Source organism: Excalfactoria chinensis, chromosome 3 (assembly GCF_039878825.1).
Source record: "Excalfactoria chinensis isolate bCotChi1 chromosome 3, bCotChi1.hap2, whole genome shotgun sequence".
NCBI lineage: Eukaryota > Metazoa > Chordata > Aves > Galliformes > Phasianidae > Excalfactoria > Excalfactoria chinensis.
The window spans coordinates 20,519,600-20,537,090 of NC_092827.1; the positions used below are offsets into that span (position 1 = coordinate 20,519,600).

At 38.9% G+C, this 17,491-nt stretch overlaps 1 protein-coding gene across 3 annotated transcripts in view; it reads right to left on the reverse strand.

The window, feature by feature from the left end:
* CSMD1 (CUB and Sushi multiple domains 1) overlaps positions 1–17,491 on the reverse strand; it is a 935,567-nt gene that overhangs the window by 898,895 nt on the left and 19,181 nt on the right. For 2 of the 3 annotated variants that reach the window (XM_072330834.1, XM_072330833.1), the window contains exon 2: positions 12,804–12,899. The exons of the other annotated variant lie outside the window; for it this stretch is intronic. In XM_072330834.1, coding sequence (XP_072186935.1) covers positions 12,804–12,899 — 96 coding nt within the window. The remainder of the gene's footprint in view (positions 1–12,803; positions 12,900–17,491) is intronic. 3 annotated transcript variants of the gene reach the window in all.

The window sequence follows — 17,491 nt, forward strand, 5'->3', positions numbered from 1 at the left end:
TTCATTCAGTAACTCTGCTTTTTTTTCCTCTTGATTCTGATGGGTAACTTTACATTTGGCTGATTTAGAACACCTTTTGTACGGATTAGATCAAGTTTACAAAGTCATCTACTTAGATGTCTCCTAGGAGGATGAGCAACTGGATATAGCTTTCCAAAGTGATGTGCTTAGCTCAGCTGAGCCAGAGCAATATTACTCCAATGAGAACTTGTTACAATATTAACCTTGAAATACTTCACCAGTATTGGATTTGATTTTTGTAAGCTTGTGCATAGACGTTTATTGTTTCCATTAATGTAGAAGTTCATGTAGACAGGGTTATCTATCTTCAGTCTACAAAAGCTGACAAACGCCTTATGTATGTGTAGCAACCATTAGAATGCCTGCCTGCCCATCAGACCAGTATAAGGATTATAATTTCTATCTAGTCTAATTAACAAGTACATTTTTATTTATGCTAAAGACATTTTCTTTTCTCTCTCTCTCTGATAAGATACAAAAAATAAGTGTGTTGTCACTCTAAGTTAAAGTGCACTGAAAAGTCAATATTGTCACTGAAATAAGAAGAGCCCTTTGCAACTACAATGCATGACCTCTGCAAATGCAGTATGAGATCTATTGACAAGCAAAGCACATTAGCAATGTTACACAATACCACAGCTGAAATACATAAAGCAAATCTCAGCAATCACTTCATTCTCAAAACACCCAGACAAAACAAAACAAAGCAACCGCACTTCATTAGTATAATTAACCAATAAATACTAAGCAGAATAAAAAAAAATAAAAAAATTAAAAAAACATAGACCCATAGTCTACATTCTAATTAAATTAGGAGTATACAAAAAGTAATTTATTTAATGCAGCAAACCCATTTATAACAAACAACTGGCCATTAACATTGATTATCGTCATATTAATCCAACAGTGTAATTTATAACTGTGTTAAAGTGAGTCCTGACAATGCTCATTTTGAGGAAAAAAATCCCTCTTTGGGAGGGATTGTTTGGAAGTTAATTTTGTCACTCACTAAGTATCCACAGTGATGTTGTTTTGGGAAGTCAGTAAGCATCAGAACAGCATCAGTCTGCTATTGAATCTGACTGGCTGAATGTCATCTGTGCAAAAAAAAAAGGATGATTAATTACATTCGTAATTCTTGCACCTTCCCAAAAAATACGAAAATTCTGCTGTACAGGTGAGTCACTGCAGAAGCTCTAAGAAGATAAATGCCACCTGTACTTCTGTTTAGATAGGAGACTATAAGTTTGCATAACCACAGGTTAGACTTGAATACAGGATAATTTTAATGCTTCAGAATTTATAAACATGGTAAGATTTAAGAATCGTTTATTCAAACACTTCAATTAACTACTTATAACTACTGAGACAGACTTGCTGTCAAATCCTTTTTCCTAAATTTTAATGAGGTTTAATGGCTCAAGCAATATTTTTATTACGAATTAATGGAGCACATCAGTTCTCACCTTTCGGTTTACTTTTTATTGGCTAATCTATATTTGAGGAACTGGTATAGAAAGATTGTGTTGTTTTTGGTTTGGTTTGGTTTTTAACCATAAGAAATCTCACTCTGCTCAGACAAAAGTGGGCTCTGCCAGGGAATTATCTAATGTTACAGCAATAAAAGGGAAAAAATAAGAGCAGGGTCAATACTGGAGGTACCCAGATTTTTCAGTACAGACCTATACTGATTTTTACATTCCAGCTAGTGACAACAGAATAATCAAATTTCTGCTTCATCGTCTTGATGCAGTGATGCTGTGAAGTTGGGCCTGCAGTATTCCATCTCCAGCAATGTTTAAAGCATGAGAATCTGACACTGTCACCAATTTTATGCAAGAATGTTCAATACTTGAATTAATTTTGAATGGCGTGTGGGTAAGCTTTGTCAGACCATCTGAGTGGCATCCTGACTGGATCAAGAAGCAGCCCATAGCAGAAAATGTTTTATTATGAAGGACCATGAAGATACTATGTGCTTTTCAAGAACTGTAAAACAAACATCTTGTTCCCATAAAAGGAAAGAGAAGGTGCAAGACAGACATGTTCCCGAAGTATGTGTACTGAACTGCTGTAAAATGGGAATACCAAGGACCAGAGTCAAAGTACAGGAACACAGTGTACACAGACATATATTAACATTTAGAAATGTATCTATGCTACTGTTCCTTCAGTCGATTTCTAGTCACCATATAGCACATTCATCTGTTCACTACTTACTAAGTAAAGACAAATTAATCATTCTTTCATCAAAATGATACATCTTAATGAACATAATTAGTTTTCCAACATTTAAAACATGTAGAGATTTTTCTATAAAACCGCTGTGCTACAAAAGGAATTACAGTAACAGACATTTTGAGTTCTTGCAATTTTGAAAAGGGATTGGACACTTTTTTCATGAATTATGCAATATTATATAATATTGACAATACTCATAAACACAGTATCTTCCTTTGGAACTGTTAAAGCCTGTTCATGTTTCCCATTGATTTTCAATTATGCTGCTTGCATTTGGCACTTCTAGAAATCCCACTGGACAATCTCCTGAAGGCATTTAGAGCCAGCAGGATAAAAACAGATTGGGATTTTTCAGATTTCTTCTAGATACAAAAGGAAGGCCCAAGGTAGACAAATGCATAATACGCTTCTTAGAACACTTATTTCAGGTACTCCAAACCCCTGAACACTGAATCCTCAACACACAGAATTTCTGATTTGGAAATCCTTCTGCTATTTATCTCATCAAGTGCAATCTTCATTAAAACGTAAATAGAAATTAAAAAGTAATTAGACATAACTTAAGATTAAATACCCCTGCTCATGATGCATCGTGTCTTTCAGAGGTCTAACAACGTATTTGGCTATATGGGCTAGCACTACTTTATCAGTTTGATAACTCATCCTTTTCTTTTACTCCCTTTCAGTAATTACTTCAGTTTTAAGTACTTTCCTTTAACTACTGCAGAACAGTGCATTAACCAGCAGGTAAGTGATTATTCAGTTTGTGGACAAGAGTTTGACAACATAATACTGGAAGTGAGCCTGCTCCTTTCTTTGCATAAGCACCTAAGGAAAATTAGGAAAAGCAACGCTAGGCAAGGCAATTAGTTTACCCGGTATAAAACTCAGATGAAGAAGGTGCAGAATAATCCAAGATTTCTCCTTTCTCCTTCCTTCTCTGTCCCATGGCACAGCGGCCCAAATGTGATTCCTAGACAGCAGTAGCAAGTCTCTCCCATTTTATTTACCTATTCCACAAGATCACACTTATTTGATACCATCATTACCATTTTTCAAAGCCCTTCCTACTAAAGTCACAAAAGCAGTAAGCTACTTGTATGCTGCACTGTGCTGTACCATCTGTCCTGCGCCATCCAGCTAACACAGCTGCGGAAGAACTTGAAAATATTTCCAGATTACATTGTTCTAAGTATCATTTCTAGGAACAAATAAACAGTAACATCCTGCTCTCTTTTGAGGAGTTTTGAATGCCTGTTGCTATCCAGCCCTTTTCATCTGTTGAGGTCTCAGAACCTTTGCTGGTTTTGAGGAAAATCTGAATGGACTAATTAGAGCTTTATTTATAGACTACATGCACTTCTCACTTTGCTGATAGTGCTTTCTTAACATACCTTCAAATGATCTCCTGTTTGTCCGTTTTGGCAATGAACTTAGCTGTCAAAGTCATGGTTAATAACTTTACATCTCATGATTTTTCTTCCAGTGTTTAGATTTTCTGGTATGAAGAAAATTTATGCCAGTAAATATCTCTACGGAATGTATTTTTCACAGAGATAACCAGTAGGGCATAGCTACCTCAATTACTATCAGCATTTTGATCTGTTATTGAGTATTTCCCTGTGTCACCTACCTGACTCATGTAACAGATCACATAAGTAGGTATGGAGGAAGAACTGCAAAATCAGTGATATCAGACAAGTAATAGATTTTTAAAGTTTTAAATTGGTATAAATATTCCACATCAGTATTGATACAACCAGCAAAATAAACATAGAGTAGCCCTATTCATCCACATTCTGGCAGAGTACATAAGCCTACCTTAACTGTTTTGTAGATGAGGAAACTGATTAATAAGGCTAACATCATTCCCAGATGCCTGGCCCGATATGGATAAGCTTTGTTTTCAGAGTTTGGTATTTAATTGCTAAAACGGTGCCTCATACCTCAAAATCTGAAATAAGTCACCTAAAATTTGAAATGCAAAACTCACTGTGTGAGTAGGAATACACTGCCCAACAGGACTTCACAGATAAGAAGTTTATAACAGAATGGAGAATGGTATCCTTGTCTCCCGATTTCTGCTTTCTATAAATGCAAGATCAGATAGTCCTTGATTCAGTTTGAAGCTAAGCTTATTACTAATAAGAAGATGCAGCCTATCTCACATCTCAGCATGTGATACTCAATCTTGATCAGAGATATCACATGCTGGGACCTGCTGCAAGCTTTGCTGATTAATCCTCTGTATTAAGATGAGGACAGCTGTAATATACTTCATTTTATTCATATCGTCCAGGCTCCTACAAAATTGCCAATTCAACCCACAGCTGGGCAAAGATCTAGCATTCTGACAATACCCCATCAGAAATACATAGGCATGCTGATACCACCCACAAATGAGAAGGCATATTTACAACATTCCTGTGAATATATAACCACTGGGGAGACAGAAGAGGAAGATCAAAAGTAAAGCTGCAGTACGAATCTTCAGCTCAAACTCTGCTGAAAAGTAGAGCTGCAAACAAGAGCAAGTGGGAGAAGTCAGGGAAGGGACCGTCACAGCTTTTAGGGACTGCAGGTGAGGAAAGAAGAAAGCTCCAAGATTCACTGTAACTTGGTCAGTAAATATCTGCGATTCTGAAAGAGATTTTAAAACATAACATAGAACATAAGGAATTCCGCTGCCCAGTCATTTACAGATGTCTCTGTACACATCTACAGCTAACGACAACGCTGTTGGCAGAAAGGGAACATGAAAGGAAATTAACAGAGATCTGAAGCAAAATTTTTACAGAAAGATCATTACTGTTGCTTTGTATAGGTTTTTGCTCACTGCTGTGTTCGATGCTGCCTGTGTGCGTCTTTGCATGCAAATAAATAGGTTTTCTGGCACGATCAGGCGCTATCACACAGTAACTAATGCGCTTGTTTATAAAACAAATCTCCCCCTGAAAAGTCGGTGTCCAAGTTAAATTTCTCTGGGTTATGTTTCAAAATACTTGACCTCCTGAAAGTGAGCAACTGAAGCCCACAGACCGGAACATGCATATTTACAATACTTTGTTTCAGTGCACTTGCAGAAAACGTGTTTCATTTTATAAAACAATGACAGATATCTCCAGCCCATATAGTATGATTTAAATCCTGAATATTAATTTTCTAATGCTTCTGTACAGAAATGCATTATTGACAATCATAAAGAAATAGCAACATTCACATAAACACTATACAAAACATATGCTTGTATTTAAATGACAAACTTTTTCATCTTTCAGTCATTCACAGACACAGGACATCCACATGATATTTCATCAGTATGTTAATAACCAGTCTGCAAGTCCTAGACCCTAGGAATTGAACTCGTATTGGCAAAGCAATCATACATGCAGATTTTCTGCCCTGACATTAGAAAACAAGATCAATTTGAGATGGAAGATGCCTCCAAATGATTGAACAAATGAATCTCAAAGAGCAATTATGAATTTACTTCCTTTATTTACTTCCTTTATATTCTTAGTCACCTAATAACAACACGGCACAAGAGAGTGTAAGCTCTGAATTTGCATTAATAATGGTTGAATTAATTTACATATTTATTTAGAGATCTGAATTTTGAGAAATATTTTATCTCACTTCAGGACACTTTCATATGTTTCAAATGCCCTGAATTGTTTCCAGAAAAGCACTTAATTGATTAGTGATTTCAAACATCTCTTCTTTTGGATTTATAACTTGAGACAGTTTGAAGATCCTCATCATTCAGAAGGTCCTGAGCAATAACTAAAAATGGTCAGTGCTTCAGATAGCTTAATGTGATGCAGATCAAAACACAGATACTCAGAATCAAATCTCTGAAAATCTTGGCCTTAAAGTCCATGTCAGTTTCACAGAGTGGAACGACTGCCCAGTTTAAACCCCCAATCCATTTTAAAAATACTTCCAGTTTTTTATATAGTTCTGTATTATTTTTGTATCATAGACTATTATTGTTATTCTGAACAGTTGAATATTATTGAATATGAAATTTGCACATGGAATGTTCAATATTATTGCCAGATTTGCCATATGCTTAGCAATATATAAAAAAACTAATTATTTGTGGAACGGAGAAACAAAAATCTGGCTAAATTCCTAAATTTCTAAGAGAATGAGTTCAACCACCTCTTTCAGTGGAGTCAAGATCAGTGCACCTTGGAGCAATAAAAATGATACAACAAATGGACTGAGCACAACCTTTGGTAACACAGAAACAAACTGATTAATTTTTAGGTGCGCAGAATTTTATTTCAATGAAATAATCCTTTCTCGATTCTTATTTTTTATGTGTTCAATACAACAATTAAAAGAACAGAAATGAGGTAAATTAGGAAGATTATGTTGGAAGCAAAAAAAAAAATCTAATTATCAAGCCAAATTGTATACACCCAGTCAGACTTCAGTTGTTTGCCAAGCCCATTATGGTTAGTGAAATTGCCACGTGTGTTTGTGCAGCTGTAGTAGATGCACTTCGATGCAGTCTAGAAAATTACACTAATGAGCCTTGCAGTGATTTATTAAGGCAGCCTGGAAGGTGATTAAGTAATTTGCTTATAAAGAACTCCTCATACCACTTGTTTTACACATATTAAGAGTGTTTCTAATAATGTACAATAAGGCACGTCCTTAAAATAAAGTTCATATTTAAAAACTACTGATCTTTACCAGAGCAACTGAATTAAATAGTATTTTGACTTTTTTCTTGCCTCATCCTCGTAGGCAAAGTGGACACCTCAGAAAGACAGAAGCAATTCCCCAGGTAGCTGACACACCCCCTCGTGTACGTAATGGAGTGGAAACACTGAAAATACAGTGCCCTTTGAAATTTGATTTGTAGCCACAGCTGTACCCTTTTAGGAATTGTAATCCTGCCATCCTGGATCACAGAATCACAGAATTGCAGGGTTTGGAAGGGACCTCTAGAGATCATCGAGTCCAACCCCCCTGCCAAAGCAGGCTCCCTACACCATGTCACACAGCTTGGCGTCCAGGCGGGTCTTGAGTATCTCCAGAGAAGGAGACTCCACCACCTCCCTGGGCAGCCTGTTCCAGTGCTCCGTCACCCTCACCGTAAAGAAGTTCTTGTGCACATTCATGCGGAACTTCCATGCTTGCATAAGATTTGTTTAACTTTAGAGGCATTGACTAGAAGCACTGAAATATGGGGAATTCATTACTAGATCACAGAGGCTTAAGACTGAAATTTCTTTTGTTAAATTTTAATAAAACTGTTTCCTTTCTGCTACAGATTGGCAATTAGACAAAATATTAATCATCTTCAAGTTTTAACGGTATGTGTGTATTATTAAAAACTAATTATATGATAGTTTAAAATACCTATGGCACTTTTCATTAGTTGTTTTATCATCCTGTTTCTAGCAGCATATTTCTTAGGTACAATATCTCCAAAGTTTCCTGCAATAAAGGATAATAAAATTGAGAAAAAGCCCAACACATGAGAGGTTATTTCAGCTGAGTACAGTGTGCCAGCATCCATCTAAGTAGCTCAGGTAGGAAGTTTCTTGTGGGTACCAGTCATAGAATAAAAAAGACATGCTACTTCCTCAAGAAGAAAGAACTGTTTCATTTTGCTTTCATAGAATCACAGAATCACAAGGCTGGAAATGCCCTACAAGATCATCCTGTCCAACCATCCTCCCATTACTGTTGCTACCACAAGCCACTAAACCATATCTTGGAGCTCCTCATCCAGACACCTCCTGAACACTGCCAATGATGGTGACTCCACCACCACCCTGGGCAGCCATTCCAGTGCCTGACCACTCTCTGAGAGAAAAAGTTCTTCCTTATGTCAAATCTAAACCTCTTCTGGCACAACTTGTGGCCATTTCCTCGAGTCCTGTTTGTTGCCTGGGAGAAGAGGCCAAGCCCCTCCTCATCACAACCTCCCTTTAGGAAGTTGTAGAGTACAAGGAGATCTCCCTCCTTTTCTCCAGACTAAACAATCCCAGTTCTCTCCTCCACTTCTCATAAGACTTGTGCTCCAGACCTCTCACCAGTTTCACTGCCCTTCTCTAGACACGTTCCAGGGCCTCAATGTCTTTCTTGTATTGAGGGGACCAAAAGTGAACCCTCTGGCCATCTCAGGAATTACAACGGTCTCAGTCCCACTGACTGGAGTCATCAGTCAGCTCACCTGGATATGCATTTGTCAGAGGGTTGCACAAGGAAAGCAAATAATGATAAAAAATAGATTTATTAAAAATAGATGAGAAAAGAAGAAAGACAAAAGAACAACCTTTTCTGATGAGGAAAAAACAAACAAACAAACAAAAAACAAACAAAACAAAACAAATGATGGAGGAAACAAAAGTAAAAGATTAGGGCAATTATGTCATTCTATACCAGAACACAACACCTTCTTCTCATTAATGGAAGAAGTAGCACTAAGATACTGGAAACAGCCAATGAAAATAATCTTTTGCAGAGTACCTCCTACAGTTCCATGATTCTGGGTAAACATGAAATAACCTTTCTTCCTCACCAGAGGCAGTTATACAACATCAGCTATGAAGCCACAGAGGCAGTGGGCTCTTTTTGGAAGCCAGGCCCTGGGAGCAGCACAAGCACTGGCATGAGGTGAGGATTTCAGGGTTACAGAGAAAGAAGCAGAAGCTGAGATGTGTTGCCACCTGAGAGAAGCAGGACATTCTTTCCTTTTGCCAAAATCGTTAGTCACACCGAGCCTCATTCCTGAGTGGGATCCGCAGATATAATTAGCGCTCAAACTCTCATTTGCATTCCTGCTATAAAAGTTAATATTTTACATGTCAAATAACCCATATGGATTCGCTTTTAATATTAAAAGCACTGCTGTTCATAATGCATATGCAGAAGGCTTTATTACATTTATTAATATCTCATACCAGGTATCTTTTGTGTTAGGATAATGAAATATGACTTATTAATACAGTTGTGAATCTTTTTGTTAATAGTCTGATTATAAATGTGTTTAATCTACACAATTTTAATGCATTCTGAATCACCATTAGTCAGAAAGACAAATTTTTTCTCCCTTTGCACAATTTAGTTTCACCTTTTTTTGGAAGTATCCTTTTCTGCCGCTGCAAGTGATGCCAAAAATATTTGTTACTGTTGAGTCTCTGCAAAAGCGTGACGACTGTGTCTGAAAATGGATCTCTGCTCCATGCAGCTCCGTGGCTGATCAATTGCTAAACATACAGGGTTTGAAGCACTAGAGTACTAGAAAATAACATGAAAATGAAACCTACTATTGTTAAAAGAGTTTGGTGTACATCTCTCTACACAACCTTTTGAGCACTACTTCTAAACAGCCAAAGCCAAATCAGTCAGCTGGGAAATGGTAGGAGATCTTTTCCAAAGCAATCTTTGTGTAAGTATCCATTAAAGGATTCTAAAATTGCAGTTAGCATAAGTCCTGTGGAAACACCTGTGACATCCATATGAATAGCACATGAATTCTTTATGATCGGTGCTATTACAATGAATACTAACTGAATTTCTTACGTGCTGCTAAAAAGAATATCAAATAAAATCACAATGAAGCCAAACTTAAATTGAAGAGCTCCTTCCAAAGAGTCCACCTAGCATAAACTCGGGTATGGTAACAACAGCTAGGGGAACATTTATTGCATGTGTAATATGTGCAGAAAAATCATCAGCCACCTGCTAATGTATTCAGGACAATGAAGGAAAAAAAGACATGATCATTTCTTATTTCTTTTGAGAGACGCTATAAACCTGGAGCATCATTACTACATGCTGCTTTTCTCACTGGCAGTCTTACATTTTCTACATCATTGTACTATGTGAAACTGTCAAAATCATCTCCCTCCCTCAATTCAAATGCACTTGTCAGAGTGATTGAAGGGTTAATACCAGAGAAGCACAAATGAATACAAGATGATCAGATAGGGCTGTTCACATCACAGGAGTGTTCGGTGAGTTAGTATCTCTACAATTCCTACTTGCTCTGCAAGCTGGAGGGCTAGCTTATAGATATTAATGTACTCAAAAGACTGTAATTCATTCCTTGGCAGGGCTAGTATGGTCAGGAATTACAGATACAGTAATTAGCAGTGAGCGTGCAATCCTCACAGCACAGATCACAGTCACGCTCCTCAAGGCCATTGTTTCCTGGGCTGGAGAGAGGAAATGGGGAAGACAGCCTCAATGATTTCTCTTTATAGAAGAAAGGTTGTACTGCAGGAAGCTGGATTCAGTGTGGTGACAATGCATCTTTCCATTATAAGGTAGTATAACAACTGGTGCCAAGAATCACAATGTGAAGAAATAAACACACACAAAACAACTAGAGAACAGATTTTTAAATCACATAACTTGTACTTCAGAAGCTAACATCTAACATTTTTGCTTAGGCTTTTTTTTCCCCTCCGCTGTAGGTCTTGCTATAGGAGTGTGATCTACTATGGTAGGGCTTCCATGGGGATGCATTAAAGCAACCTGTGATATACTACAGTGTGCCTACAGAAACCTACCTCTCTGCAATTAAACATCTTCAGTAAAGAAATCAAATAGAAAAATCAAAATTACAGCATGTGCTAAAATTATATGTTACTTCAGTTAATGATACTGTTACTAAATATGGATGATGCTCAGGAGAAGATAAGGGGATAAGTACATTGTCCTGATCAATTGGGTGACCTGACAAGCGAACACTTGATTAAGTTACAATGACTTAACAAATTGTTCCCACATCAGACAGGTTATCACTATCCTACATGTACTCTCAGCAAGTCTTAGAGAAACTGATCTGTATTGATTTATGACTTTACTTCATATCTGGGATGAACTACTGGTATATGGTCATGTCAGCTTAGCTGAAGTGTCGTTTCTTTGAGTGCTGTGACTACTTACATTGCAAAACCATACTGCATACTTATAAACTAGAAATTCTATATTAAAAATCTAAAGATAATTCCTAGAATACTCACATTCAAAACTCAGGTAATGCAGATGACATATATCCAAGAATCTATTGTTAATTTATGATACTCATCTACTGTTAACCAACATGATTATTCTCCATTACACACAGATTCTCAATATTAACAGTCATGAAAAGGACAGTAAAAATACACTATTTTGGCTTGGTAACTACATATTCTGATGTTGTAGTTAAATGAATAAAAAATGAATAAATAACAATATGTAGCTGTAGAAAAAAGAGCCTTTAGTATGAGAAGCAATAAGGGAATCAAGATGTAACAAGTAAAAGTAACTCAGTGTCAGAAAAATAGCTCTGAAAAGGGACTTAATTACCAGCACTAGGGCATAGGGTGCTGTTACTGAAACCTCACCCCTAGGCACCATGTTTTCAGCAGGAGCATAGCCTGGGCACATACTGGTTAGCTTCTGGACAAATTCAAAAGCTACGTAATACTTGAAGCCTAATAAACAAGAATACAGACAGATGATCTTTCTCCATCTGTGTTGTGTGAAAGATTTGATCTGATGACCGCTTCTAGAGCATTTCAACAGATCAGACAGAGCACAAAATGAAGGCAAGTTCTTCCTTTGTGCCACAGTTGATTTAGGCACTGGTCATGCTGATGCAGCATTCAGCCAGGACACCAGCACTCTGACAGAGGTATTCAAATTCACACCTCCTCATCTTTGGGGTATCCTAAAGGGGAGGTTCTCAACCTCTCCTTTTGAAATTCTCTACTTCTGCATAACATACATAAACATTCCTCAGTTAAAAAAAAGTGTGATGTAAGGAACTATAAAGTAGTAGTCTGATTTTATACACAGGCTTGGGAAAATCTAAGAATCAGTCATTCTGGCATGGTATTTTTTGGTACTTAGAGACATACTGCTTGTAAAGATAGAAAAGGCCCTTGCCCCATGGGGTTTCCAAACTTCCCGCCTCTAGATGTGCATCACTGACCCAGAGTCTCCTGAATATTTTTCTGCACAGTAGAAATGTTTGAGCACGAAACACAACCTGTACGCCCCAGTTTAAGAGTTAGAACAACTTCTAGGTGAATAAGAAGCATAGATACAGATCTCCTATTTGTGGCAAAAAGAAAAGACATTTGGAGTTAGCTGCAACTAGACAATGTACAAAGACCATCATGCTATTCCCTCTTCTCTGGCACCATTCTTTAAAAAGTGCCCTTGAATCATTTTCTGTTAAAAAAAAAAATTACCCAGGAATCCTGATTTAGGAGAGGTTTCTACAACTGACTTGTAATAAAGAATGTGTGATTCTTCGATGTTCTAAGGGACCAAAATATTCTGACTGATGCCCCTCAGACACTTCTCAGTCAGCCTGCTGCTGTATGGGATTTCGCTGCAAGGCATCTAAACTCCCTATATAAGCATAGGATACCTGGTGCCTAGAGGGATAGTTTTGATTCTAGTCACTGTAGCACCTGAATCCTTTAACAAGTCTTTCTCTAAATGTTGCTTTGAAAATAAGATTCTGAATCCTAAATCACCCAGATGGATTAACATTTTGTAATATTAAATCCTACCTTTACTGTGCTGTCCACTGAGCTCAACAGGACGCTTGCTATTTTTCATTGAGAGAAGTCGAAAGGTTTTCCCTTGGACATCCAGTAGATCAGATTCTAAATGCGTATGAAAAAATAACCACTCGTAAAGCCATACTTTTTCCTGTATCTCTGCAATTCACTATATGTGTGCTCTGATCGTTGGTTGTCTATCCTAGTGTATAAAACTATCAAGTGGAGTCCTGACATCTTAACAAAATCCATCACAGAAAATAAGACAGGGTCATAGTAGTTATCTTAGAAAGCAAACAACAGCTTCACTTCAGGCATTTAGCCATTTTCTGTGGATTTTTAATGTCCTTTTATATTTATTTATTTTCATTATTAAACTAAATGCAAACTGCTAAGACAATCTGGAAATAATTCAAGTCATTTCTGCAATCAGACTTCTTATGTGGAATGGGCCATGCAAAACACACAGCAAATACTTGTCAGTGATCCACAGTGTTCTGAAAATTATGGGCATTTTGATATGCTCTACTCCTGTCAGATTCTATTACCTTCTGGACACTGTACAAATCTGTGATGATATCTTTGTGCTTATCAGCTACTAAAACTTTATAACTTTGCCAAATAAACTGCATTAATACTAGAATCTGAAACTTTTTTAAGCTACCTTTTTCTGTAAGTATTTTAGGAGGGAAAAGCAACACTGCCACAGAAACAATATACTTCTTCACTCGAAATCTGATTTAAAACTTATGCTGTCCTTTCAGGGTAAACAATTTATCAGCTTTCTTATTTAAGTAAGTATGGTTTGGGAGCATGACCTGAAAATTGTTTGCCTGTTTTTATATAAATAGCTAAGGCAGATCTCTAAACTTGTGTTTTTTAAGCAGCATGTGATTAATAAGCTGTCTACCACAGGTGATATTCTCAAGACACTTATAAAGAAGAAACATTTTTTTGCTTGACTCCAATGTTAACAGAGTAAATACACGGAGAAAGAAATGCTAAATAGAAAATACTGTGCCTTTTCTTTACTCAGTTATAACAGCCAGTATCAAACAAATCTTTTCATTTTCTTCTTTTCAAGAAACAGCTTTTGCTGTCAATGTTTCATAAAAACTATTCTGCAAAATGTTAACCTGGAATCCCTTCTGGTTCAGAAAAAAAGACTATTCATTATCTAATCAGAAAATGTACAATGCACTTCTTAATGCCTGAGAAAAATAACTTCAAAAACTCCTGCTGTGTTTATAGAGAAAATAAAATCAAAGTGGGCTAATAAGAATCAGGCCCTTAACTTTGACAGAAATTGTACCTGCAGACCTCCCTCTAACTCTGTATCTCATAAAAGGAAGAATAGAGCCAACAGTCCAACAAAAATACAATTTTAGTCTATATGTGTTCTTCTAAGTTATTCTGGCACATCTGAATGGTGAAAGTAAAGATGCAGAATGAGAATAGTGGCTGGAGGGTCTGGCTGGAGGAAGGAGCTAGGAGAGGAGCTGCTGGTTTTCTCCCTGCCAGCATCCCCACCAGTATCCTCCCCAGCTGCTGGCCTCAGTGCATTGCGCGGCTGTGGCTGGCAGCACTGCCTCTGGAGGTGGGGGGGGGGGGGGGGGGGGCAGTGGGGCCTTGCTTTGCACCCCAAGCCTGTTTCTTCCTAGCTGCAAGGTCAGATCTTTCACTACCTGTCAATGTGAGACCACTAGGAAGCCACTCAGAAGAGGCAGGGCTTAACCACAACAGAAATCTCCAAATCACTACCCTAAAGGCTATTTCTGTGTGATCATGGAAACACATATACTATAAGATGCTTGTGATATTTTCCAGTGACATATACGAAATTTAAAAGCATCTGTATAAGATGCTTGGGTTTTGGTTCAGATCGATCTAGTTTTCTTTGTAGATGCCTGTACAACACTGTTTCCTGGAATTTTTATGAAAACAGTGTTGATAACACACCCATAATTTAGTTGTTGATAAGCAGGGCTCATACAGAGATAAGAACTTTTCTGCTTCTTGTACTGCCCTGCCAGCAAGGAGCTGAGAGAGGACGGAAACAGTAGAGCTGATCTAAGCTGGCTAAAGAGATGCCCCACACCATATAGCATCATGCTCAGCAACAAAAGCTGGAGAAATGAAGGAAGAAGAGGGCAACATTCAGAGAGATAACATTTGTCTCCACGTGATATCATCATGTGTGATGAGCCATTCTTTCCAGGAAATGGCGGAACATCTGCTGGCAAATGAGAAGCAGTAAATGATTTCTTTGTTTCACTCTGTTTACATGCATCACTTTTCCTTTACTAAATTGTCTATATCTCGACCCATGAATTCTTACAATTTTACCTTTTCCGTGCTCTCCTCCATGCCACTGGGGGTGAGTGGGAGGCTGTGCAGTACACAGTTCCCTGGTGGAGTTAAATCACAACAAATGTTTTAGAGCCCAAAACTTTCAAGGAAACTCTACTAGATTACTAGGATACTGATGTTCCCTCCTGACTCCATATTAATCTTCAATTGTTTTCATCTCAGTACAACAAGTCGTAATGGAAGACTGTGTGCCCTCTATCTGGCTTGATCAGGACTGACATGAGAGGAGAATGTCTCCTTGACCTAAGTTCCCATAGATGCTCTCCTTTCAGCCTGCATTTTCCCCCAGTGCACTGTACATACATCAACAGTGACTGCAAATCCTACAATAGATTAACTGATTCAGAACTGTCACCAAGCTGAGGCCACTTTGGAAAACAATCTTTTCATTTAGTCAGGCTACCATTGCAAAGTTAGCACTGAGAGGGACAAGTTTGGACTGGAAGACCAGGAGTGTTTTCTGCAAGCCTAGACATATGAAGAATTAAAGTTCAGACACCACCAGACAGAATACCTGACTGAGGAATGAACAACCTTGAATCACAGAATCACAGAAATGTTCAGGTTTGGAAAAGACCTTAAAGACCATCAAGTCCTACCCTAACTAACAACCATCCTGACATGGAGCTATCACTAGATCTGCATCCATGATAAAGGAACAGCGTGCCCATGGGTCCACCAGATGGAAAAAAGGGAAAGAGAGAGAGAGAGAGAAAGAGAGAGAGAGAGAGAGAGAGAGGGAGAGAGAGAGGGAAAGAGAGAGGGAGGGAGAGAGGGAGGGAGGGAGGAAGGGAGTGAGGGAGGGAGTGAGGGAAGGAGGAAGGAAGGAAGGGAGGGAGGGAGGGAGGGAGGGAGGGAGGGAGGGAGGGAGGAAGGAAGGAAGGAAGGAAGGAAGGAAGGAAGGAAGGAAGGAAGGAAGGAAGGAAGGAAGGAAGGAAGGAAGGAAGGAAGGAAGGAAGGAAGGAAGGAAGGAAGGAAGGAAGGAAGGAAGGAAGGAAGGAAGGAAGGAAGGAAGGAAGGAAGGAAGGAAGGAAGGAAGGAAGGAAGGAAGGAAGGAAGGAAGGAAGGAAGGAAGGAAGGAAGGAAGGAAGGAAGGAAGGAAGGAAGGAAGGAAGGAAGGAAGGAAGGAAGGAAGGAAGGAAGGAAGGAAGGAAGGAAGGAAGGAAGGAAGGAAGGAAGGAAGGAAGGAAGGAAAAGAAGAAGAAGTGTTAACGGCTTAGTGGCCAATGCGGCCCTGCCCGCGACTAATGAGGCAGTTCAGGGAGAGGGGAGAAGGGGGAAGGGTAGGGAGACAGTAGATGGCCCTAAACACAGAGCAGCAGGAACGATGTGAGGAGGTATATTAATTGACTAAACACGATATCAGAATGTAAGACAACACAATACAACACAGTACAATTGGAACTGAGGCCAACAAATCAAACAAAATGAGAGAAAGCGTCCAAAACCGAGGCCTTACCCTTTAAACTGCAGAGACACCACGTGCTTTACTGCCAGGAACAAAGAACTAGCCGGCAGACCTGCGAGGAGCTCCACCTCACCCCTCCAGGTGCAAAGTCCCCTGGGAAATGCTGCTCCTCCACTCCCCATCCCAGAGCCAAGAGCCCGGAAAGGGCAGTCCACAGAACCAGAACATTAACTCTTTAACTCCCACTGCTTTACGTGATGTTATGATGTGGAATACCAACAATAAAAAGCACAATAAAAAGCACAAAACCACGACACCTCCGCTCAATCATGTCCCTGAGCACCACATCCAAAACTAAGTTCTTCATACTGCCTGTTGCATAGGCATATTAATTGCATGTAAGCTTTGCAAGGTATTCATTACTAAAAGTAGAAATGGTTTACTCAAGAGAGCTGAAAGACACTGGCATAGGCTGCCCAGAGGACTGGTGGGTGCCCTGTCGCTGGAGGTGCTCATAGACAGGGTGGATGAGGCCCTAAACAACTTGATGCAGATGGTAGCAACCCTGTCCATGTAAGGGCAGTTGGAACTGCATGGTCTTTAGGTCACTTCTAACCATTCTAACCATTCTGTGACTATATTGTGTGCCCTCGGTGGTGCATGGTGTTAGAACCGCCGCTTGCAACACCGGAGGGCCCGGGTTCGAATCCCTCCTGTGGCGCAAGCGGTAGAAGTGCCGCTCTGCTACACTAGAGGGCTCGAATCCCGGGAGTTGGACTCGATGATCTCTAAGGTCCCTTCCAACTCGCACGATACTATGATACTATACTATGATATGAGTCTATGAACGTTCTCTGTCATTTTTTTGGATGATAAAGAAATGCTACCAGAAGCAGTCCCTTTTCATTCTGCGCAAAAC